The sequence below is a fragment of the Sabethes cyaneus genome, chromosome 2 (genome assembly GCF_943734655.1).
Source record: "Sabethes cyaneus chromosome 2, idSabCyanKW18_F2, whole genome shotgun sequence".
In the NCBI taxonomy this organism is placed as follows: Eukaryota; Metazoa; Arthropoda; class Insecta; order Diptera; family Culicidae; genus Sabethes; species Sabethes cyaneus.
This window is the reverse complement of record NC_071354.1, coordinates 54,306,668-54,332,988: the sequence shown is the minus strand read 5'-3', so window position 1 is coordinate 54,332,988 and position 26,321 is coordinate 54,306,668. Positions and strand designations below refer to the sequence as shown.

The following is a 26,321-nucleotide window of genomic DNA, read 5'->3' as shown; positions in this document are numbered from 1 at the left end:
TCCACAGTTCTACGGTTAACACCGATGATATCGATGTCGTACGCAAACCCCAGGAGCACATGAAATTTCGTAATAATTGTACCGCTTCTCTGCACGTCTACCCTTCAAATAGCACCTACCAATGTAACGTTGAACAGCAAATTTGATAGTCCATCACCTTACTTCAAGCTATCCAACGTCGCAAACGAGTCCGATATCTAGCCCGATATCCTGACGCTTGATTTTGAATCACCAAGGGTAGCACGTATCAGCCTGATCAGTTTTTTGTTGGAAAACCATAATCAAGCATAATCTGCCACAGCTCATTTCGTTTAATTGAATCGTAGGCCGCCTTAAAGGCTATAAACAAATGGTGAGTCTGCAAGTTGAATTTACGGAATTTATCCAGAATTTATCGCACAGTGAACATTTGGTCCGTCGTGGAGCGGTATTCCCGGTTCCGGTACTCCCGGTATCCCAACCCTACCAGCAACGGGCTCAGTCTGAGAAACAGAATGCGGAATAGAATTTTGTATGCAGAATTGAGGAGAGTAATGCATCTATAAATGCTGCATTCGAATCGATGACTCTTTTTGTAAATAGGGCATATGAGACCTTCCAACTAGTCCGAAGGTAGTTCCTGCTTAGTTCCATACTTTTAGTATAACCTGATGGATTGCACAATACAACCGTTCACTCCCAGCTTTCAAAATTTCAGCAGGGATGCTATCCTTTCCAGCTGCTTTGCCGTTTTTCAGCTCCCTTGCTATGTTCCCAACCTCATCCAGAGTTGATAAAGCCACAGCTTGTCCATCATTGTCAATCGTTATCCTAATTTTGTGAACCGCTCCATCTTGTTCACCATTCAACAATGCATCGAAATGCTGTTTCCAACGCCTTACCACCTCTTATCCTTCGGTTATCCGGTTCCCCTCTTTGTCGTTGCACATAATAGGAGTTGACACGGTTCAGCTCCTGATTTCATTGATCGTATTGAAGAAGCTTCTCGTAACGTGCCTCTCGAAAGAATTCTCCACCTCCGCAAGAACGCGATCCCAGTGCTGGCGTTTCTTACGACAGTGAAGTCTCTTTTCGGCAGCTCTAGCATCTCGGTATCTCTTACTGCTCTGGTGTGTCACCGTTGCACCCAATATGTGACTTCTGCCTCGATTCTTCTCATCGGTCACTCGCAGGCACTCTGCGTCAAACGTCTCACTGGAAGTGGCTGCAGCAGTAGTACCCAACACTTCTCATGCTGTTCGTTCAGGTTCTCTGCAAGTCGTCCGTTCATCAGTCTTCCGAGAGAACTCGGCAGCAACTCTTTCTGCTGATAACCGCCGAATGTTCAGTCGTATCTTCCTCGCTGGTTTCGATTTGACTGCATTGCACAACCGGGCGCGGATCTTTCTTACTACAAGATAGTGGTCCGAGTCAACGTTTGGACCCCAGAAGGATCGCGCGTCTGCGACATCAGAAAAGTCGTGGCCATCAACCAGAACGTGGTCGATCTGAGAGCAGGCCTGGCGATTAGGATGCTCCCAGGTGAGCTTCCGAATGTTCCATCGTGCAATAATAGGTACTACAGATAACCATTCCTCTAGCTGCAGCGAAGTTGATTAGAATCAGGTCGTTGTCGATTGTGGTAGGATGTAAGCTTTCTCTACCAATAACGGAACGTCAGAACTATTCGCGCCCGACCTGCGCATTTGTATCGGCAGTTGGCAGTGACCAGAGATCCCAAATATACGAACTGATCAACCACTTTCAGTTCATCGCCTTGAATAGTCACTGTCCTTGAGAGGCAAATGTTGTTTTCTCTTTCAATGCCCGCTCGCCGGATTATACCTTCAATAGTGATGTTAAATAACATACAGGATAGTCACTCGCTTTGTAGCAGAGTAGCTTTGATGAGCTGCGTCAGTTTGTCAGGAAACCCGCTTTCGTGCATTAACTGCATTAGCTGTTCGCGCTCAATTGTATCGTATGCTGCCCTGCAATTCACGAAAATGTGATGCGTGGGCACGTTGTACTCTCGACAGTTCTTGACATTTGACGGAGAGTAAAAATTTGATCCGTAGTAGCAAGGGCCCTCACAAAGCTCGGCTGGTACTGCCCTACGAATTTGCTTGCTATTGAGGATAGACGATGTAACAAAATCTGAGAGTGCACCTTGTAGGTGGCGTTGACCAGCATAATGCCGCGGTAATTACAACAATTTAGCCGATCGCCCTTTTTGTAGATGGGAATTACACCTTCCATCCACTTCTCCGGTAGTTCATCGTAATTCCAAGTCCGTGTAAAGTTGGAACTTTCAGACGGCTCTATTACTCTTTAGCTGACCGATTTTTCGCCGGATCTCTTCAAGATCGGAGTCTACGTTACACGAAGAATATGATAGTTCCTTGGTTTAACAGAACAGATTGGGGTATTTTTATCGCTGATAAGAACGAACCACATTTTAATGACCTGCAATTTTTGTGGACATGCCGAGTTTAGGACAACTTGTCACTTGCGTCTACCAAAAGGTTTGTAGGCCGCGAGAGAAGTAGGTATAATACATATTTCTAATAACATTTTTGAGGCGATCAGCGGTAGTTCTGGCAAGCGGAATGGTTTTCGTGACTACTCCTGAAGACCTCCGGGAGGTTTGACAAATCGCTCTCAGACGGTAGTCGAACATATGACGATTAATACAGCGTGAAAACATTAATGACCATATAATCATGTATCATCTCCAACTACCCATAGTCAAAATAACTTTGGGTTGGCTCACATAAACACATCCACCACAGTTGAGCTCGATGCTCGTCGAATCGTTGCAAAATGTGCCAAAAAATCTAAATCAAAATTTGTTTAACCATAATTATTTTTTGTCCGAAGCGTGCGCTATTGTCGTTAAAAATAGTTCTGTATTGATGTGCCAAATAATGAGCGCATGTGAATGCATGTAACCATAGACTCTATGGCTTCGAAACATCTGTGAAATTCAAAGGAATAAATAAATGAATCATTTGGTTCCGCTGCAATTATGCATTATTGCTTCTAAAGTATACTTTCTTCATTCACATCACAAATTTAATTATGCTGACACACATCGTACCTTTTGCTGCTCGCCAAATATTTTGCCTTTTCATCTCCTCAGATCACGTTGAGTGTAATCTACCGAAGGAACTAAACAAATTGTCAACTTATCGTAGCACTTGTTACACTAGTTATTTTTCTCTCCTTCTCTCTGAAAATAGCATTGCGCCCCATAAAATCTAAGTAAAGAACAGAACATCACACCGCAATGTTCGATCAACGACACTTGCAGTGCCAACAAATTTTTGTTTTATCTGAGCTCTTGGCAAGTTGTAAAGATACAGTCGTTGCTGCACGACAAAAATTCATGCAAAATAAAATATGTGTTTAAAATATTTCTCATATATCAAAACTACCGAGCTTCTAATCAGCAAAACGGATTAATTTTCTTTCTCGTCAATATGCATACCGAGCACACTAGAGTGTCGGAAAAAACAACTTTTCTTGCCTTAATTTTATTTACCGGCTGGCTGGCGAAAGAATCCGCGGCTCGCGCCGAGCAGCACAGAACGGCTGCAAACACATGGCAATGGCAAGCAAGATGTGCTGAACGACGACGGCGACACGATAGGTATAGATTCTCGTAGACTTTTGTTTTTCTCACACTTGCCAGCCGCCACACAGCAGCCGGAGCACAGTGGAAATCAGCTTTCACTCTGCCAGTTCGATTGCCAGCGCCGCGCCCGACGGGTGGTGTCACACTTTTCGTCGCGAAAAAGAGGATCGCGATTGCGCGTGCGAGATAAATTGTCGTATCTGTTCAACTCTGTAGCAAAATCGTAAGTGTTTCTTCCAACATTGAGGTGTGCTTCAAATATCGTCATTCATGCGGTTGATCGACGATGCATCGACCGGTCGTTGCAATTTGCTTAAAGTTCAACCGGTGGCTGACAACCTTCAACGAAAGACCATCGAATGTAGCGAAAATTCATCATCCGTACGGCTGTCATGTTCCGCTAGTTCCTAAACTGCAAGTGTGTCGAGTTTTTGTTATTGGAACGCACCACCTCCTCCAAGTCGCCAAAGTAAAATTAGCCCGAACAGTTGGTTTGCCACATAGCGTTGTTGTTTCGGCGAGCGGCGTTTGCAGGGAGGAAAGTTAATTGACTGTTTGACAGGCCGTCGGAAAAAATCGGGACCCCTAAGACATCACGGGGCCAGACAGATTGACCGTTTTTCGTTTGCAACCAAGTGTCGCATTTCCAAGGAAACGGAAAGCTGGTGGCCGTACTGGGATTCTATGGCATGGGTTTAGTGAATGATTCGGTTGATCAGTTGATTGACAACAAAAATGTGTGAATTTTACTTTAGATTAAGAAAGTAGATTAAAAACTGAAATCTAGAGGTTCATCCAAATAGGTCAAAATTCAACCGGTGATTAGCGGAATTGAGTAAAGTTAGTTTAATTACTTTATTCCAGATACTCCCACACACGGAAGAAGAAAGAAGGTTGTGACGAGTGTGATCATGGATTTAAAAAAACGCTATCGTTTGAAATTTAAGTGGGAGTAGCACGCATATGTTTAATTAGCAGCTGCCGCTATCAGGTATCAACATTCATGTGGCTTGGAAACCACGTCGCGACGTGCACACTTCTGTGTTGGCTCATTTAGCTTGTATACTCTTCTAAGGAAAGGAAGTAGATGAATCTTCTATGGAAAGGAAATAGAAGGAAACATTTTGTACTACTAAAGAGTGTGATAGATAAATGTGGTACTCCATAGCAATTGATGAAAAAATAACTTAATTTTGCAATCGATCTATTTCACAAAGTTACCAAATCTCTCAATGTTATCAAATTACTCGGTCTTCAAAATCGGAAATAATAAAAAATTATTTAAAACATCTTTTTTCTGTAAGCTGGGTAACCGTTGTGCTGCTCAGCTGTTCTGTAATAGTATAGATGCAAACAAACCAGGTAAGAATTTTTCTTCAGACATCACAATTCTTACCTGAAATTTTCAGCTGAATGCTTTAAACGTGCTGCGAATGGTTTTTGCCTTAGATAGATGATGGAGCATTGTCATAATCATGAAGAAAAATTATCATATGGTGTTGCCTATTTAGATATTTGTTCATCTTGTAAGCAGTGCAAGATTTAAATCGGTCAACTATTATTGGTAGCATTCGTTACTAAACATTGCATCAGGCTTAAATAGCCCCCCAAAGACAGAGCATCGTTTTCTTATCAGAATGATTCGCTCTTGTAATAGACGAAACTTTGGTTTAATTATGATTTCTTGCATCTGAAATTCTCACAGTGACTTCGTGCTTTCTTCTTAGTAGTAATACAATGCAACAATGTTTCTTCTGTATTTTGGTGTCGCTCATCTGCCTCATCTGTTCAACTCAAGCCGTGTGATGGCCAAGCTGTGGGAAACCATCCGGTGGTTGAGGTTTGACTACTCGTGATGACTCGAACATCTGGTCTAGCGTAAATACTTTGGGGAATTCTAAAATATAAAAGATAAGGCCGCATATTTTACATTTTGTTGTAAGCAGTAATGGTTATAAAATCATTCGACCCACGTATAGAACGTATTACACCGGACTGTCGTTCGGCATCCTCACGATGTGGCTGGCTCCCTTGGAGTGCTTAAATCTATTTTTCTGTCCCACTATCCGCAATAACTTTTGACCAAATATGACAAATACATATAGGGGAGTGTCGTCGTGGTTGGGCCACGTTTTGGAATTCGCCCATAACTTTCATTTCAAAAAGAATTTTGGAAATCTAAATACATCGTTGCAAAGGTCTAAGAATAAGGTATATTCCTGGAAAGTTTTGAACTGGTTGCTTGAAAAATAAAAAAGTTATTGGCATTTACGTGAAGACAAAAAATTTTGTCATAGTCGGGCCATGTTGTACAGGTTGGGCCACAGCAGAAAATCTAAGACATACGTATTGAAATTCTATATAGAGACATGAAAAGAATGAATTCCGAGAACCACGGCTCATATAGGTACAAGTACCCTATCTTTAATTACATTTTTGCGAAATTTTGGAGAACTTGTATGTTGCTACAATCGCCTTTTCCGAAGTGTACAACTACAATGAAAAAAAAAATAACAAAAATCTAGGTTTTTATCGTATTAATTTTGTTTTATTTCATCACATTTTATGTGACTGACATTCTCTGACGATTATTGCGCTTCTGCGCTTAAAGTTATGGTGGCCCAACCATGACTACTCAAGTGGCCCGACCTTTACAAATAGCGCTTTTCTAGTATTTCACCTTAGCCTTCCCAAACACTTTACTGGAGGGGATTTTTTTTATAGTCTTCGTGTGCAGCACAACACACTTTATACATTTTCAAAATTTATCTTGATAATTGCATTTCATGAATCATTTCTTGAAGAAAAGTTCATTGCGCCTGGAAAACTTTTTTTGTAAGATTTAGTCACTGAATTCAGTATGTGTGTTTTGAATACACGATTGAAACTCACAATATTGTGAAAAGTTAGCTATCACTTTAAGCAGTTTTACAATGGTTGTATTTTAGATATCATGAGTTACTAAAACTGTAAAATCGTGATGGCCCGACCATAACAGTGGCCCGTCGACAACGACAATACCCTACGTCTTCCATAAGCAAAGTTACAGGTTCAAACCCGTAAAGGACTGTTGGTTTAACTAACGTTTTTTATATCGACAGCCTTGAATACGTCGTTTCAGGGTAGTTAGTTGCCGGCATTCTTGCAACATGCCCCGTCCATCGTATCCGTCCAGGTTTAGCCACCTTTGAATGCTATGGGTTCGCCATAGAGCTGTGCGAGTTGATGGTGCATCCTCCGTCTTCATACTCCGTTCTTCTGTACTGCGCCGAAGATCATTCTAAACACTTGTCTTTTGAAAACTCCGAGCACCGAGCAAGACTCCGAGGTTCACCTGGAGCATTGTCCACGTTTCATGCCCGTAGAGAACAACCAATCTGATGAGCGTCTCGTATACAGGATACAATTTGTACGGGGGCGTAGTCTGTTCGACCGCAATTACTTGTGAAGCCCATGGTAGGCGCAACTTCCGTTGACAATACGCCACCGAATCTCACGGCTGGTGTCAGTGTTTGCCGTTACTAGTACGCCAAAATAGATTAATTCGTCAGTTAGTTCAAACTCATCGCCGTCGATCGTTACACTCTTCCCAAGCGGCGTCGGGCGACCTCAGTTCCTGCGGTTAGCATTCTGCCGATAATATCCATGTCATCAACAAAGCAGACGATTTGACTGGATTTGGTGAAGATCCGATTTGTTGAAGATATCCGCTCGGTTCATAAGACCTTGTAGGCTTGTAGCACTATGTTAAACAGCAGGCATGAAAGATATCTGTGCGATTCGAATGATCTCGACAATCCACCCTAAATACGAACACAGTACTGTGTAACATCCATCGTAGATTAAATCAGTTTGATTAGCTTCCCGAGAAGCCGTACTCGTCCACGATTTTCCATTGCTCTTTTCGGTCAATGGTACCGTATGCAGCTTTGAAGTCAACGAATAAATGGTGCGTGGGCAATCTGTAACTGTATTCACCGCCTTTTTGGAGGATCTGCCGCAGTGTAAATATTTCATTCGTTTTGACCGTCCAACGAATTCGGCTTGATAAATTCGCACAAATCTGTTCGCAATTGGTGATGGCGGAAAATGATTTGGGACAGCAGACAGCACCTTGTATGCGGCAGTGAGAACGGTGTCCGCATGATAGTTCTCACAGTCAAACTTGTTGCCGTTCTTGTAGATCGGATAGACAGCCCCATCTCTCTACTCCTCCGATAGCTGTTCTGTATCTCTAATTTTAACAACCAGCTTTTCTAGTTCCATTTTAATAAGTTCCGCCCCGATGCCTTCGTTCCCAGCCGATTTATTGTTCGCCTATCGTTAAAGCTGGTACCGTTTCTCCTTTCGCCGCACCATCGAAATTGCTTTCTCCACCACCATGGTTCTCCGCCTGGGCGCCATTCAGGTGTTGATCGAAGTGCTGCTTCTACCTTTCGGTCACCTCACGATCGTTCGTCGAAATACTGCCATTCTTATCCCGACTCGGCATTTCGGTTCGCGGCACAAAGCCTTTGCGGGATTCGTTCAGTTTCTGGTAGAACTTTTGCGTTTCCTGAGAACGGTGCAGCCTTTCGAACTCCATATACTTCTGCTCTTCCAGGTAGCGCATTTTCTTCCGGAAGATTTAGGCTCGCTACATCTTCTTCTGTCTGTCTCTTTCCACGCTCTGATGTGTGACACTGAGCATCTTGACCGCCCGCGCAGCATTCTCTTGATCCATCACCTTCCTAACGGGTGGCAACTAAAATTTTGGATTTTTTTTCTCGAGCTGTCAAAAAAAGACAAAGATACATGCAGAAGATCTGATTTACCGAAATTGAAGATACATTATCCATTGTTGAAAATAAATTAGTGTACATTTGAAAACGGTCCTTAATCGGCTGTTCGGTGAAGCTTTCGTTCGACGTCGAAACAGGAGCGTTGTACGGCCGTCATGTCAACTTTGCGAATGCATCTCTTGATCTACCAATCAACTGTTTGCAATTCGTGGCTCTCTAGCTATTTTTGTACACCACGGGACTTAAAATCCCGAAGAAATCTTCGATTAGGCGCACTGAGACAGATTTTTCGGGTCGTGGTTTTTGGGTAAAAATGGGATCGAATGAGTATTCAGGAACGATTGTGCTTTTTGGCGTAATGCGATGATGCTCTATCCGGCCAAAACGCGTATTGTTCATCTGCATGATTTTTTGTAGGAACGGGATCAAAATTTTCTTCAAACATTCGTCTGGTGCACCTTAATTGATAGCCAAACCAGAGGGCTTGTTGTTGAAGAAACGAGAAAGAGAACGATGTCCTTCTGCGTTCATAATTTTGGCTGGTCTTCCACTACCTTGCTTGCGAATAGTTGTTGGGCATCTTAGGATATAGTATACAGTCGAAGCCGCAACATATTTGCTTTTTAAATATTGTACTGTATACTTTTTGCTGAGCTTTCTGTTGCAGTTTACAGTTTACAGTTAACAAAAAGTTAACAAAAGAGGAAGTTAACAAAAAGATGAGAGAGAGAGAGAGAGAGAGAGAGAGAGAGAGAGAGAGAGAGAGCTAACACATACATACTCTCATTTCTCGCTGAACTCGTTTGTTGTTGAGCATAGGGGCCGCGAAAAAATTCCAAAATTTTAGTTGCCACCCGTTACATTCATCGCCAAACTAGTCGTTCCGCTGATTCTGCACCGCGTGCTCGATCGAGCTCTCCACTACACAGTTAATGGCTGTTTTAGTGGTGTTCCAACAGTCCTCGAGAGGGGCTTCACCCTGAGAAGTGCCTACAGATGATCAAAACGTGGCCGAACTATGATTCTGTTTGGTTTGGTAACCTCTGAGTGTACTTGTGTACGCTTGTGGAGTCTACGCTGGAAGTATTACGAACGGCCATGTTCTGGAGATGGCAGAGTCAATAAGTCTTTGGGTCCGTTTGGGTCGCCGGGTATACATTAAGCTCACCAATCGCCAGTTTGTACCCCTCCTCCTGACCGACCTGAGCATTGATATCCCCAATGACGACCTTGATATCATGTTTTTGGCAGCGGTCGTATTCACGCTCCAACTGCACATAGAATTCGTCCTTGTCTTCATCCGTGCTTCTGAAATAAGGACTGTACACCTTGATGATGCTTATAGTAAAAAACCGGCCCATGATTCTCAACCTGCTCATTCGAGGATTGATTGGCCATCACCCAATCACCCGTCTTTCCCCCGATCTAATTTCTCACGATCTCTCATCCTTCACGGTTTTTTTCCTCTACACGATCGTGGTCAACTGGTCCCACGCTCGTCCAAGGTTAGTCAAGAGAGGTTTTCTGATGTTCAAATTTGTTTTTCACCCCCGCTGGGTTACCCTTGACGATCACCGAAATTTTCAAAGCGGAAACTGTTGAATGTATAAACAACGTCGATGGTTGCTAACCAGTCGTTCCGCGCACTCCTGTTCTACAAACTGTGAAAACTAGATCACCTATTTTAACACACCTTGCGCTCGTCGATGATGCTTGGCCAAATTCGACCTCGTCGCAGTACTTAGATAGACCAACCTCATGTTTTGTTGACTTGACCTTCATAATGAGGCCTTTGTTTTATATTTTTTATTTTTATGTTTTTGACGTAGGACTACGTCTTTGTTTACTATACTGGGACTGGGTAGCACTTTGCGAAAACGAAAATAGAAGTGTAACGTTTGAATGAAAGATTTCAAATGCTAATAACTACTAAACTACTGAACGAAACTGAACAATCTATATGTCGTTGGATAGATAAAATGACCAGCATTTTTTATGTGAGTAAGAGAGCAATTTTAGGGGGGCGTAAGAGGGGGGGGGGGCTGCTATACAAATGAATCACAAATTTCCTCAAAACTCGAGAACTAATCAGGCAAATGGAACCAAATTTGGCATGTGGGGGTTTCAGAAGGCAGGATTAATTTTTTACGGTGTACTGAGACCTCTTCTCCTTCTAAGAGGGGGGGGGGGCTCCCGTACAAATGAAATACGAATTTCATCAAAACTCTAGAACTAATCAAGCAAATAGAACCAAATTTGGAATGTAGGGGTTTCAGAAGGCAACAATTATTTCTATGGTAAATTAAGACCCCTCCTCTCTTTAGAGGGGGGGGGACCCATACAAATAATATTGAAATTTCCTTATAACTCGAGAACAATTCGAGCAAAAAACCAAAATTGGCTTGTGAGGGTTTTTGGAGGTAAGATGTTTTTCTATGGTGTACTGAGACTCCTTCTTCTTTTAAGAAGGGGGGCCCATACAAATGAAATACAAATTTCCTCATAACTCTAGAACTAAACTAGCAAATGAAACCAAATTTGGCATGTGGGGGTATTAGAGGGCATGAATTTTTTCTATGGCATAATGAGACCCATCCGTCTTAGAATTAGAAGCTTTGCTTTCTTAAAGAGGGGAGATCCCATACAAATGAAATACAAATTTCTTTATAACTCGAGAACTAATCAAAACTAAGCAAATGGCACCAAATTTGGCGTGTGGGGTTTTTTGGAGGCAAGAATTTATATATGCTTTGAGACCCCTCACCCCTGTGGTAGGGGGATAATTCATTACCGTTTCAACCTTTATGATGCACACAAGTGATTTTTAAAAGAAATTGCTATGTCTCAAAGGTTGCAGGCATTGTACTTATGAACCCCCGTCCACGTATTTTCAAAGCCACCATTGCATTAAATAAAGAATTGAATCTGAATATTTCGCTCTTCTCTTTTAAACATTCACTTAAACAATGGTACTCACAGATTCTTATAAACATACATATGCCAGAAACGCAGTTTACATTAGTCTTTGATCTGATGATCTGATATAGTCCTACGTTACCCTTTCGTACAACCCTTAGGGCTGTATACCTTGAAGTTTTATAACAATAGTCTTGATTCCTCTATTCCACTAGATGGAGAGAACGGTAGAAGAAAGTAATGAAATCAAAGGGATTCGATCCGCGGATCTCCCACCTTATGTAAAAAGTAACGTACTTACTTACTTTACTTTAGTGGCAACGGTCCGTTACCGATCCTGCGCCGAACGAATTATGGTCCTCCATAGCCAAATAGTTTTGGCTACTCTTTCGTCGGGCATTCTGGCCACGTGTCCAGCCTACCGCAGCCTGCCACATTGCACTACCTTCACCATATCAGCATATTTGTATGCTTGGTACAGCTCCATGTCCATTTTGCCACCAGATATAGATCGCAGAATTTTACGCTCAAAAACCCCAAGCGCTCGTCGTCCTTTAGCGTCCATGATTCGTGTCCGTAAAGGGCCACCGGGAGGATTAGTGTTCTGTAGAGCGGAATTTTGTGCGAATTTGGAACCAACGGGACTTCAGCTGGCTACGTAATCCGTAGAAAGCCCGATTCGCGGCTGCAACTCGTCGTTTCACTTCGCGGCTTACATCGTTGTCACATGTCACGACTGTACCAAGGTATATAAATTCCTCCACTACTTCATATCGTTCCCCATCTAACTCTACCTCGGCACCACTTGGGCTCCCACGTTCCCTACCAGCAACCATGTATTTCGTTTTGGCGGTGTTAATGGTAAGTCCCAATCTCACCCTTTCCCTTTTAAAGGCCTGAAGGCCTCTTCCACTACCGATGATATCGACGTCATCCGCAAAACCGAGAAGCATGTGAGATTTTGTGATGATAGCTCAATTCCTTTCCACGTTTGCTCTTCGGAGGCAATGTTGAATAGCAGGTTAGAGAGTGCATCCCCTTGCTTCAATTCATCCAACGTCACAAAAGCAGCTGAGGTCTCACCCGCTATTTTAACGCATGATTTGGATCCATCCAGCGTCGCACGAATCAGTGTAACTAGTTTCGTCGGAAAACCATGTTCTAGCATTATCTGCCACAGCTCATTTCGGTTGACTGAATCGTACGCCGCTTTAAAGTTCACAAACAGATGGTGTGTCTGCAAGTTGTACTTCCGGAACTTGTCTAGCAACTGACTCAGGGTAAACATCTGATCCGTCGTGGAGCGACCTTCACGAAAACCAGTTTGGTACTCGCCGACGAAGGACTCCGCTAACGGTCTCAGTCTGCAGAACAGGATTCGGGAAAGCACCTTGTAGGCAGAATCGAGAAATGTAATTCCTCGTAAATTTTTACACTCCATTCGATGTCCCTTTTTGAAAATTGGGCAAATGAGGCCATCCAACCACTCCTCCGGCATTTGTTCTTCCTCCCAGATCCTGACAATGATCCGGTGGATTGTTTCGTACAGCCGCTCGCTCTCCGCTTTTAGAAGTTGGGCCGGGATACCGTCCTTCCCAGCAGCCTTACCGTTTTTCAACTCACTGATTGCCTTTTTACCTTCCTCCTGTGTTGGTGGCTCCACAGGTTGACCATCGTTTACAATTCCTATCGTGTTCCTGCTAATCTTCGCGTTTACCTCTCCATTCAACAGTGTCTGGAAGCGCTCCTTCAACCTGGCTGCTACCGCCGTTTTGTCGGTAAGCAGGTTGCCAGCACTATCATTGCACATCACAGGCATGGCAAAATTCCTGCATCTCACTGTTTTCTAGAAACTCCGTGTGTCGTTGCTGGTGTATCACCCCTCTGCGCCGGCGAGCACGTGCTCCTCGTACTCGTGTTTCTTTAGACGATGGATTCTTTTTTCCGCAGCTCTAGTCTCTCTGTACCTCTCTTTGTTTTGACGCGTTGCCGCAATGTGAGCACTCTTGGCCTGGTTCTTTTCATCTGTCACGCTGTCTTCCACGCGTCGTGCCTACCACCTCTCTCGCAGCTGTTTAGATGGCACCATGGATGTTCCTCCATAGCCCATTTATATCTTCTCATTCTACCTACTGTTTTCTGCGATTCGTCGGTCAAGCTTCCTGGCGTACTTCACTGCTACGCCATCTACCGTTAACCGCTGGATGTTGAAACGCAGCGTCCTCTCAGTGCGAGCTTTCGCCGTGTTCGACAGCCTTGCACGAATCTTACTCACTACGAGATAGTGGTCAGAGTCGATATTTGGTCCCCGAAAAGACCGTACATCGATAACACCCGAAAAGTGTCGACCGTCAATCAAGACATGATCGATCTGAGAGCTAAAGTTTCCATTTGGATGACTCCAGGTGTGTTTCCGAATATTCAAACGTGTAAAGTAGGTGCTACACATGGCCATTCCTCTGGCCGCGGCAAAATTTATGAGCCTCAGACCGTTATCATTGGTCGACAGATGAAGGCTATGTCTTCCAATGGCTGGACGGAAGAATTACTTCCTCCCGATCTGCGCATTTGCATCTCCGATGATAATTTTCACGTCGTGTTTTGGGCACTCTCCATAGGTCCTCTCAAGCCTGTCGTTAAACTTGTCCTTAGCATCATCGGATTTATCATTTGCCGGTGCGTATAATTTGATTATACTGTAGTTGAAGAATTTGCCCTTAATCATCAACACGCATATACGGTCATCTACGGGCCTCCGCCGGATAACTCGTTGCTTTTGCTTTTCCCAACACTATGAAACCGAATCCATGTTCTGCTTTTTTGCCGCCACTGTAGTAGATGTGGTACTTGAAAGAAGTGCCTGCAATAGGGTCTACTGCACGGAACTCCCTTTCTCCGGAATTTGACCACAGAACTTCCTGAATACCAGCCTGAATACTCCGAGTTGATGCAGCTCTCGAGCAAACAAGCCAGCCCGTGCCGGTTCATGGAGATGTCGACCATTCCAGGTACCAGGTTTCCAATCATTATTCCTTAATCGTTTCCTTGTCCCTTGCCGTGTCCTATACCGATTGTTCTGTCATGAATTTATTTCTCCGTTATTCGTGGTAATTGAGTTTTTCGGTATACTACCTCACCGGAGTCGCGATACCTACATCCCGCTGATGGGTCTGCCATCTTGGGTATAACTTGCCGGATACAGCATTTCATATTCAGTCGTCCGTCCCGGACAGACGCTGTGTGAGCCACCCCTCACCTGGAGAACAAGCGCTCTAGTTCGCACCTCCTAGCTTAGCTGCTCCAGTAAGTACATGAAGCATTTCCGGGTAAGGCCATCGACCGTCATCATTTGACTTAGATCTGCATGGAGGCGCTAGGTGGGAGCTTGAGAGAGCCAGAGCTATATTTGACACTTCTTCTAGGAAACTCTCTCCATTTCATACCCGGAACGTAATGCAAACTTAATAAGCGTTCCTTCAATGATCCTCCCTCACCTAATTTTCTGAAGGTAGCGTGCATCAGGTTTATATGACAGACAAAATGCCCATCACTCAGTTTTTGGAGTATTTTGTATCACAGGAAATTTTTATGTAAATTTTTGTAAAAATAAAGCATACAAAATTTGTATTTGTGATGTATAAAATACAAACGCTAGTAAAATACGTGTCATATTAAGTTTTATTTTTTTATTAATACTTTTCTATGTTCTATGGTGTATGTTTGGCACTGCTAGATGCTTGTGAAGTCACATAATTACAATCTGTACTACAGGAAACCATAAAACGCACTCCATTACTTTAGTACCGACGGTACATACGTGTAAACTGCCATCGGAAGATCCGAGCATGCAGTAAAACCAACCACATGTGTAACACCCAACAGGAACAAATCGAAGCAACAGGTTTGTGGTGCGAATGGTTTGAGTCGTTTTCAATTATCATCTCTTTGCGGAACGGCCGTCCGTGTACGGACTTAATAATACACGGCACAACACAACCGCGCCGACAGCTGGGGGGGGGGGGATTGTGGGCGAGACAGAGAAGAAAAAAAAAACCTTTCGTCTCCTCCATTCATAAATCACCTGGCAACAGCATGCTCTCGTGGCAACCAACCGGTGCGGAAATGTTTACAACCTTTTCCCGTTAAGAGCGAGCAGAAAAAAAACCGGGGAAAGCTGATCAGAGATCAATGTCACGTGCAGCAGGCTTCGACAATGAGTTGCGATTTTCCAGGGGGTGGTGGATTTTCTTTTGTTAAACACAATTCAATAAAGTTTTATTCTCCTCGATGGGATTATGTTTTTCTAAGAGTGCAAAGTGTGATTGTAAAATTAGAGTCGTAATTGTAACGGAATGTGCTTTTATTTTAGAGATGAAGTACTCTTCAAATCCTTTTAATATTTTCATATCTTTATATTTTTTAAATTTAAATCAAATTTTAGCTCAATCTAGTTTATTATACTTACCTAGTATAAATATTTATCAAAAAGTATTTGTATTGTTTTTCAGTCGAACCTAAAGGAAAAGGCCCCTTTCTGAGAGCGTCGCTGTGAGCAGTTTAAAATGCCGTCCAATCATAGGAAGAAGGTAAGTTGAAATATAACTTTCCATCGAACGAATTGTTAAAAATTCATTTATTTATTTATTTATGGATAACGTGAATTTAAAATTTGATGAGTAGTGTACAATAATCAATTCGGTTAACAACAGTATTCAACCATTTCAGAAGTCGTAGATGACGAGGTCAGTAAGATCGATTGAAAAAGAAACTAGGACAACATCTTTTCGAACATAGCATGGTAAAACTTTCCGTTTATCTGAAGCGATATAGCCGTCTCGGAAAAGAAACTCATTATCGCTGGGAAAAACTTCCTCCTGGTGTAATTTTTATAACCCTGCCTGCCTGATCGCCTTCTCTCAAATGGTCCATCCATGGCCAGCAGCTCATAAATCGCGCGGATTTGCACGATTAAAGTGGCGCAATTAAAGCACGAACAGCGTCTAACGCGGCCGTTGGCATGCATAATTTGTCGTTTCGCTTCAAACAAATGCCTGAGCGCCCAGCCGCTTGCCAAGTCGTGCGAAAAATTAACTGCAGCAAATTCCGTCCCCCACTACTGTGCCGCAGCCACCGTCCGTACAGATGCGGGACTCGGGAATGTGTTGGATTAGATGTGGTTCGCCAAATTTACATTGGAATCGAGCGTGCTGGCCAGTCAATAAGGCCGATGCGAATTTATTTATACTTTATGTCTCTCGGGAGACAATACCACAACAGCGTATTTCCGAGAGATTCTATTTTTAGGACCTGTGCCGATGAAAACTGCTGAAAAATTACATCAAAATCCTTATTGGTTGTACTTTTTTCAATGTACACCCATCCGGTCCTAGTCGTCGGATATTGAATAACAGCATCTTTAATGGTGCCAATGTGTTTTTTTTCTCTCTCATCGAGTGTGTATCGTTATCATTTCAATAACTCTTCTCACTAGCAATGTGGCAAACGATGATGTCCTTCTAATACCACTTCTGCACCGTTCATCGGTGTTTCTCGCTCGAAAATTTCCCAATCTTGAATTTATGTCGAGTGATTTTACGGCGATAGATATCAGCAGAGCAAAAAACGTTTCCGCAACCACATAGTGAACATCTTAATGGTGCTCGAAATCGAATTCGTCCGGTTCTGTCGGCATTCAGAGTGGTTTGCAGCAGTAGCAAAGGAAATTGATTGATAAATATTTCAGGAAAAAAGAGCTGTGCATATTCCACTGAAAATAAGTTGATTAGATTTGCAACACCATCGCCAAGAGATATGGGGAGGACATCTAGGAGGACATCGAGACCTTTTTGTAGTTTTCCTTTCCGCTTTGCGCATGTAAATTCGGAACTCGGCGTGCAGATGCTGGATGGAAGCAAGCCTTCTGTGCATCAGTTACCGGGACGAGAAAGCGATCAACTCGATGTATGAAGATTGAATTCGGACCTTAACCGGTGGGGACACACATATACTAGGAAAGTTTTTTTTTGTGTGGATAATATGATTTGCATAGTGCACTGTTGTCCCAGTGCAATAGACGCAACCATTGAAAGGAACCCACAGGCAGCGAAGTAAAAGCAAATCAATTTTCATCGCACGATAGTCTTGTGAGAATTCCTCACCGACCGTTTCACTGAATAATTTGAAGGAGAAATCAAATTTTGCTACGTATAGGAATAAAATACATGGATTCTATTTTCACCTCTCTTGTGGGACGTAGAGAAACTAGTCCAAAAATTTATTCCCTATCAATATCCAAGATTGAAAACAAGTAAATGGAAATTTGGAGATAAAGCAGATAAAACCATAAAGTACCAAAATATAGCATCAAGTTCGTTGGCAGATATTTAGGCTTTCCCGATACCTGTAATATTTGATAAAATAATTGAATTTAAGGTTGGACAATAAATTATGACTTCGGAATTAGTATAACAGAATTACGAGAGGGAGTGGAAACATGTTTTATTTGTCACCCTCGATCCTACTGAAAGTCTTTCTACAAAAGAAAGATGAAAATATTCAACTACACGAATTAAATTTTCAAACTAATTTACTCTGTAAATTCATTAGTGTCCTTAAATTACCATTCATACTTTATTATATATCTTACCTCAACATTTTGACTTGCTTTGTAATTTGTTCATTTTTCTGTGAATTCTTAAGTAATGTCGAAAAAATGTTCACTACTCTAAAGGTCTTTACTTTCTGTACGACTTTTCCAAATATTACTATATGTGGCCTACATCACTAATGAAAGACATTTTATCAAATAAGCAGAAGAGTTACTCTTAACGTCTTAGAAAAACCTCAAATCTAGATAGAATTAACAAAAGGGCGACTGTCGCAAATGTAAACTAAACGGGTGTGATGAAATTTATTTTTTGCTGGACCAGCATAGGAAAAGCAACCCTCGCTCGGTTTGTTTACGCTTGTGACATTCGCCCTCTTGTTAATTGTATCTTCAAATATAAGTTTTTTTTCTACGCGTCTGGACACGCACAAGTCGGCTTCAACCCGGTCGAGCCATCTAGCACGTTGGGCCCCTCTATTCCTGGTGCCGGTTGGGTTCTTGAAAAGAACGGATTTCACTGCATAGTTGTCCGGCGTCCTTGCGAAGCGGCCGACTCACCGTAGTTTTCCAACTTTCGTCCGGTGTACGATGATAATCTCTCCAAGTAGTGCCTGCTACTCCAAGTAGTGCTTGCATGGTTCACACGCCTACGCCACTCTCCGCTATCCATTTGTACTCCGCCAAAAATAGACTACGTATGACTTTCATAAGCAAAGTTACTGTCTCAAGTCTGTAGAGGACTACCGTTTTGTACATCTTCAGCTTTCCGCGGCGGCGTATACTCTTCGAACGAAGCGTCTTGCGGAGGCAAAAATAGGATCGACTTCCAGCTTCTATGCGTCGTTGAATCACCTTGCTCGTATTATTGTCAGTGGTGACCAGAGATCCCAAATATACGAACTCATCCTTCTTCTTCTTCTTCTTCTTCTTCTTCTTCTTCTTCTTATTCTTCTTCTTCTTCTTCTTCTTCTTCAGCATAGAGTCGGGGTGGCTCGTGCTGTTTCGAGCACTCGTCTCCATTCAACTCGGTCTTGGGCCACTCGTCACCAATTTCCTAGTCGTCTCAGAAGTCGCAAATCGCTTTCGACCTGGTCGAACCATCGTGCACGTTGGGCCCCCTGTTCCTGGTGCCGGTGGGGTTGTTGAAGAGGACTATTTTCGTCGCACTGTCGTCCGGAATCCCTACGACGTGTCCGGCCCACCGTAGCCTGCTAACTTTCACTAGATGTACGATGGGAGTCTCCCCAAGCAGTGCCTGTAGCTCGTGATTCATACGTCTCCGCCACTCTCCGCTTTCAGTTTGTACTCCGCCAAATATCGTCCGCAGCACTTTCCGCTCGAACACGGCAAGGGCGCGTATGTCCTTCGTGAGCAGCGTCACGGCTTCAAGTTCATAAAGAACTACCAGTCTAATAAGGGTTTTGTATATTGGTAGCTTCGTACGGCGGCGTATGCTTCCTGATCGTAGCGTTTTGTGAAGCGCAAAGTAGGCCCGATCTCCCGCTTGGATGTGCCGCTGGATCTCCTTACTAGTATTGTTGTCCGCGGTCACCAGCGATCCCAAATACACGGACCCCTCTACCACTTCTAGTTCGTCGCCGTCAACGGTTACCGTCCGTGGGAGACGCGCGTTTGTTTCCTTTGAGCCTCTTCCTTTCAAGTAGTTGGTCCTCGATGCATTTATTTTTAGCCCAATTCTCCTAGACTTCGCTTTCAATCTGGCGTAGATTGCCTCCGCCATCGTAACATTCCTGGCTATGATCAAAGTCATCTGTAAAGCCTAGAGGTTGGCTACCCTTGTTAAAACTCGTGCCTCTCGTTTCGATGCCCGCTCGTCGGATCACCCCCTCAACCTCAAGAGCTACACACTTAAAAAAAAGTGCCGAAGTCAGCAAAATTTTGCTGAGATTTGGACAGCCGAGCGTTCGGTAAAATTTTTTATGATGCCAAACGTTAGTAAAGATCCGTAAACGTCGAATTGCAAAACTGAAATTTTTACCGAACGCTCGGCTGTCCAAATCTCGGCAAATTTTGCTGAGTTTTTTAAGTGTGTATGTTGAACAGCATGCAGGATAAACCGTCACCTTGTCTCAACCCTCGCCGCGTCTCGAAGGGACTCGAGAGTGTTCCAGAGATTCGTACGAAACACATCACTCGATCCAATGTAGCTCTGATTAGTCGCGTCAGTTTGTCCGTGTTCGTGCATTATTTGCCACGAACTGCCATACGAACTCATCTACCAGTTCCAGTTCATCGCCGTCAAAAGTCCAAACATTATTTCCTCTGGAGCCTCGTTTTACCATATATTTTGTTGTCGACGCATTGATTTGTAACCCAATCCCCCTAGCTTCCGTTGTTAGTCTAGCGTAGATAGTCTCCGCCGTCCTAAGGTCAACTGGGAAGGCTAGAAGTTGGCTACTCTTGCTGAAGATCGTTCCTCTCGTTTCGATACCCGCTCGCCGAATCACACCTTCAATAGCGATGTTGAATAACATACAGGATAGTCCATCCCCTTGCCACAACCCTATGCGCCCTATGCGGCCTCCCCTCGAAAACCCGCGCCGAGAAACGCGGCTAACACACGCTGACAGACGAACAACGTCACGAGCAGTACCTTGCAAGTCGTAAAGGCCGGCATAGTGTCGTCGTCCTGAAAGTAAAAACTAGTTAGATTTAAACTTCTCGCTCGGTGGTAATCTGCAATTGATGTAGGAAGCGGCACAATATGTGTCGATAACCCAACCAAACGCGTCGCTTTCTTGATAAGTGGATTTTGCAGTCTCCTTTTGTCCAGCGCCTCTATGGTTCAAAGGTACAAGTACCAGCGAACCACATGCCCTGGCGGGTGTTGTGGGTTCGAATCCGGTTGTAATCTCAGATTATAGCTTGGTTCGACTCATGCACCTTCCAGCATTGGACAAAAGGTAGGAGTCGAAATGACTACTTGTCAAGCGTAGCTACCAATACCCCCCCCCCCCCCTTCCTTTCCGCTCTTCCCCTCCTTCACGAAAAATTTTCATTTCTTTCCCCTACCGTCCCTTCATCAATTGTAGAACCATCGTTTCAAAAAATATTAATATATATATATGTATGACCGCATTTCAAGGTCAAGACTAAAAACTTGAGATTAGTCTACGACACTACTCGCTGGCTAAAAGATTAGCGGTTAACTGATTAGCGGTGCCCACCTCTGCACCAAAGTAAGTCAGTAGTACCAAACGATTGTTTTTGCAGCATCCAGCGAATATCAACAGTTGCTCCTGGAGTGCGAAAGTGTCCGATGTGTCGTTAACTTTCGGAAACAGTTTCAAATCGTCGGCGAACACAAGCCGAGGACCTTTGGGCATTAAGTTGACGCCGTTGAAATAAATTAAGAAAACCAACGGTCCCAGATGGTCACCTTGTGGGACTACGGAAAAGCGGTAAAAGATGAAGCCATCACTAGATACATTAATAAGATGATTTGACAGATACGATTTAGACCACTAGTGCAACGGCCTTCCAATGCCAAGTTTGTCTAATTTTGCGATGGTGATTTGATGATTCAGCTTATCGAAAGAGGCGGAGAGGTCCGTGTAGATGACGTCTATCTGAGAACGGACGTCAAAGCAATCGATTACGTAGATAGTTAGTATTAGTAGATTGGTAGACATTGAGTGCTTGGGCATGAATCCGTGTTGTTCGTCACCGATATATTGCTGGACGAACGAGAAAATTGGCAGGATTACAACGAGCTGAAAGAGTTTCGATAATGCACATAAGACAGAGGTCTCTCTATGTAGTTGTCTATGTTTCTATTATTTCCCTTCTTGTGTATCAGAAATAGAAACATGTAAGCGGATTTCGAAGGAGAGGGAACTATACCTGAGCTAATCGATAAGTTAAATAGAGGTCGGATTGGAGTAACCAAGGCATCGATACAGTTCTTTAGGAAGGAAGTTTTTTGGGCGTACCTTCACACCATCCGGTCCACGCTTTTTAACTTTAAAGCTTGATCATAGACTCGTCAATAGTCAGGTTAATGAGAGAATTGGCGAGATTTGTGCGAGACGCTGTCTGGCGCAGGAGATACTTCAGTTTCGGACAACCGTTCATCGACAATGACGTTGGAGAATTTCTGCGAGAACAGTTGACAAACCATATCCAATTTGGTCACTTGCAAGGAACATGGCTGAAGGAAGACCGTTGCCTTTACATTGAATTCTAACATATTTCCTGAACGACTTAGGATTACGCTTCAGTCTATGCTCAACGAAAGCTCTTGCTATTTGGGATAGACGACGTAACAAAATTTGAGAGAGCGGTGTAGACTAGCGTAAGCGTGCCGCGGTATTCCAGCAATCCAGCCAATCGCCCATCTTTGAAGATGAAACAAAACACATCTTCCATCCACTCCTCCAATAGTTTTTTCTCCTTCCACATCTTGGAATATATTTAATGAAGAGCCATTTCTGATGGTTCCTTACCATGTTAGTGGAGTTCTTCCGGGAGTTGGACCTTTTTTGGTAGTTCTGTTAACCTTCAGCTATCCAATTTCTCTACGGATCTCTTCGAGCGCCGGGACGCTCTCGTCCCTCACATATCAGGCTGCGGTGTGTATCCTATATGAGATTCCCAAGAAACATTTTTGTTGTATAGCAGCTTATTAAGCGCTTGTTTCATAGGTTGCACCCATTCAATAGTTGAATAAGCTACTCTTAAATAAAAATATTTGTTGGGTTGGTTTTCCTTCTCATACGCGTGTCATTAACCCGGAATAGTTGTGCTAGTTGTCGACACTCCCTCGTGCAAAATTCTCCATCTTTGCAATACAGTTTTTCTAGGCTCCTTTTTCTTCTCCATCGCTTGCTGACATTGCCCGTTAAACCTGTCATTTCGTGCGCTCGGGATTGGTTCCCCTAGCTCCACGGTTGCGGCCCCATTAACAACCGAGCACATCTTGCTCCATCCGTTTTCGAGGGTCGAAGCACCTAGCTTCACAGCGGAAGGTTAGAGCCGCATCCAGCAGGCGCGCGTTCTAGGCAGCTTGTGGGTTATCTATTTGGTGAATGCTTAACCGAGGAGAATTACTTTGTCGCGAGTTTACAGCGTCGATAGTTTTGAGCACTTATGTACTGCTGCTAGGTGATGATCCGAGTGCTTGTCCGCACTTCCTAGAGAGTGTATGTTGGTGATGTACGAGAAAAATCGGTCATAAATGAGAATATGATCGACTCGGTTCAACATTCCATTTGCCTTCCCCCTAATCCCTAGAAAAGCCGTTCCCAACACGTTGGTCGCTCCACCGCACCAGCAAAATTGGGACTTGCCGCGACGGATCTTGCACACCTTCTCGACTTTGCGACAGGTTTCATTCAGTGACACGATGCCCAACTTTCGGGATTCTAGCTGTTCCAGCAGAACCCTGTCGTCACCCGCAAAATTCAGCGATTTGCAATTGCAGGTGCCAAGCATCCATTCCATGTCCTTGTTTTGTAGCCATGTCCATGCGAGGTTGCCTTACTAGGACCAAGATATCGAGTCTCGTTAGAGGGTTGCTATCTTAGCTTTAGTTCCGTAACAACACGTTGTTTAATTCAACAGCCCGCAATGGATCAGACCCTAACGTCTGCCGCTTCTACTCACCTAGAGTGCAGGCGCTTGCTAGATTAAGATTGAGCAAACGTCAGGCCTTCAGAAGCCACCCCTGATATGGGAACAGACGGAATGCATTCAGTATTCATATGATTACCTCCTTCCTTGTCCGGGGTGGGTTACCCCATTTCCATTAAGGTTACTCCTATCTTGGCACCAGCTAGTATCACAAGGAAATCCGGAATTGTTGGATAAGAAGCTAAAGAACCTCGGGAGGGTCTATTTTATTCCTACAGGTACGCGAGGCACCGATGATACGCATAATCCAATCCTTTACCAACCTTTGTTCGTTGCATTTATTATTTAGAAGTGGTCGACAACGATTGTAAAATCGACATATTCTCGGAACAGAATTAAGCTACCTGTTGTGTCCCCGGCTAGATTTATTTAAATTATAAATTATGTCTACTCATATTACAGAAGCATCGTAAACATAAAAAGCACTCGCAAGAGTCTGGCGATCATGAGGATGACAACGATGAGGATTCATCCACAGACAAACCCACCACTGCACCAAACGTAGAGCAGAACAACAACAAGCCTTACATCGTTAAATATTCGGATGTTTACGGCCGGTAATGACAAAAAAGCTAACTTTTATTTTATCAGCCAAACCAGCACTTCAGTAGTTATATTTCAGTTATCTAGTCGCTTCTCGAAGTTTGAGCGCAGGAGAGAAAATAATCGAGGTCGAACCGCTTGCGATCGGACCCTGGGCTGAGAGTGATCCCGTGTGTCTCGGATGCCATAAACCCTTTAAGAAAAATTGTAGAATTGTTCGGTGAGTTGTTTGTTGGATTTGATGTAATAGATTACAATTTTTGCAATTTCTGCTCTATATCAGTAATTTAACATTGTTCTAAATATCCTTTTAGGTGCACAGAGTGCAGTTGGAGAATATGTACCGAAAACTGTAGCGGTCTCGCACCCAATAAAACCCACAAAAGACTGGAATGTAAACCGCTCAAAGAACACAACGTAGCGAAACTGCAGGAAACTTGTACAAGTCAGCAACTGAAGCTAATGTACGAGGCAATTTTTGCACTTCGCTGTTTGCTGCTGAAACAAGCGGATCCCGAACGCTATGCCCAGCTTCTGGAAATGGATCCTTTGAACAGTGTGCGTCAGGGAATCACCTCCCTTTGGAAGCGCAACCAGGAGGTAATCGTTCGACGAATACGTGACGAATGGAATTTCCTCGAATTTACCGAAGAAGAAATTCACACAATATGCGGTATAATTGAAGTGAATTCCTTCCAGATTGGCCAGAGCGACGTTCACGCAAGGGCCCTATATCCGGAAGCTTTCTATATTATGCACGATTGCACGCCGAATACGACGCACACTGACGATCCGGAAACGGGCGTACTTTCGATACGCCTTACGAAAAGTCTCAAAGTTAACGATCCTATCACGCTGTCATACTCGTATACGCTGCAAGGAACTCTAAAACGAAGACAACATCTACGCGATAGTAAATTTTTCTGGTGCCAGTGTAAGCGCTGCGCTGACCCAACGGAGTTCGGAACCCACTGTAGCACACTGAAATGTTCTAAATGTTCAATAGGGCTGGTCTTATCCACAAACCCGCTCGATCAAGATGCGAATTGGAAATGCCAATCGTGTTCAAATACTACCACGGCAGCAAATATTGTACATCTTCTGGACAAACTGTTCACAGAGGTTGACGCAATCGACGGAAACAGTGCCGAACTTTACGAAAAGTTCATAAAGAAACACAGCCACATCTTACACGATAACCACTATCTCTTCCTTTCGGCAAAGCATTCCCTCTGTCAGCTTTACGGGAAAGTGTCGGGCTTTTTAATACATGAAATGAGCCTACAGCAAATCGAACAAAAGGAAACCCTCTGTCGGGATCTCCTGGCCGTCGTCGATAAGTACGAACCGGGACTTAGTCGTTTGCGGGGTGTTATCATGTACGAACTGCACGCCCCTGTCATGGTCCAAGCGAAACACCTGTTTGAAGCGCATCAAATCAACACCAGCCAGCTGAAGCGAAAGCTAGCCGAAGTCCTGCAACTGCTGAAGCAAAGCGCTGAAATATTGCTGTTCGAGCCGGCCGGAACACCCGAATTTGATATGGGACTGGCCGCACGTGATGCCGTCAAACAGATGGAAAACTGATAGAGGGCTAGAAAGAAGATTTTCGTTGCTCCATGTTACTTTTTATCGAAAATGTGATAGATTTTTAAAGTTTAAAAATAAAGAAATTGAAAATACGCTGTTTTAGAAAACAATTCGATAATTTTTCATTTAGCACTCTTAAAGTTTGGTCTTGTTTCTTCACTTTTTCTGTGCCACACATTAAACGGTAGCGAGCCATGTTGGATCATTTTGTGCCACACACCATTCACAAGTTCACTTCAATTTTATTAAAAAATATTTGTGCATTTTTAGTTTTTTTTTCAGAACCAAGATTGGAAAAAATTCCCAATCGAAAATCCTTCAAATAAATTTCAGGATTGATTAGTCCTTTGCTGAAAAAACCCACACCTGCAAAAGGTTTGCCAGACGAGTATCTTTTGACCGAATCTTTCCATCGCAACACTGTTCTCAACCGGCAGCGGTCTTAAGTGTTAATTCACATATGATTAGGCTTCATTTGCTATTTTTGCTAAATTTTTGCTCTTTTGGCTACAATGCTTCAGTGAAACAGAATTCGAAAAAGTGGAGTATGGGGCAATTGTAATGTTAATTATTATCTACAATGTGGTTGAAGAAAGTACAGTTTTATCTCTTATAT

The 26,321-nt window shown here is 43.4% G+C and overlaps 1 protein-coding gene across 1 annotated transcript; it reads left to right on the top strand.

Annotated features, from left to right (window-relative positions):
• Positions 1–3,785: 3,785 nt before the first annotated feature.
• On the top strand, positions 3,786–25,702 carry LOC128735436 (SET domain-containing protein SmydA-8). The gene is made up of 5 exons (XM_053829922.1): positions 3,786–3,839; positions 15,822–15,899; positions 23,975–24,129; positions 24,195–24,335; positions 24,430–25,702. The coding sequence occupies exons 2-5, from the start codon at positions 15,876–15,878 to the stop codon at positions 25,700–25,702; spliced, it is 1,593 nt and encodes a 530-aa protein (XP_053685897.1). The 5' UTR covers positions 3,786–3,839; positions 15,822–15,875.
• Positions 25,703–26,321: the final 619 nt, after the last annotated feature.

What these genes read in the sequence shown, in the direction of transcription:
- LOC128735436 (XM_053829922.1), top strand. Translation starts at nt 15,876, where the DNA reads ATGCCGTCCAATCATAGGAAGAAG. An exon ending in CGTCCAATCATAGGAAGAAG is followed by an intron (nt 15,900 to 23,974) that starts GTAAGTTGAAAT and finishes CTCATATTACAG; the next exon opens with AAGCATCGTAAACATAAAAA. An exon ending in TATTCGGATGTTTACGGCCG is followed by an intron (nt 24,130 to 24,194) that starts GTAATGACAAAA and finishes GTTATATTTCAG; the next exon opens with TTATCTAGTCGCTTCTCGAA.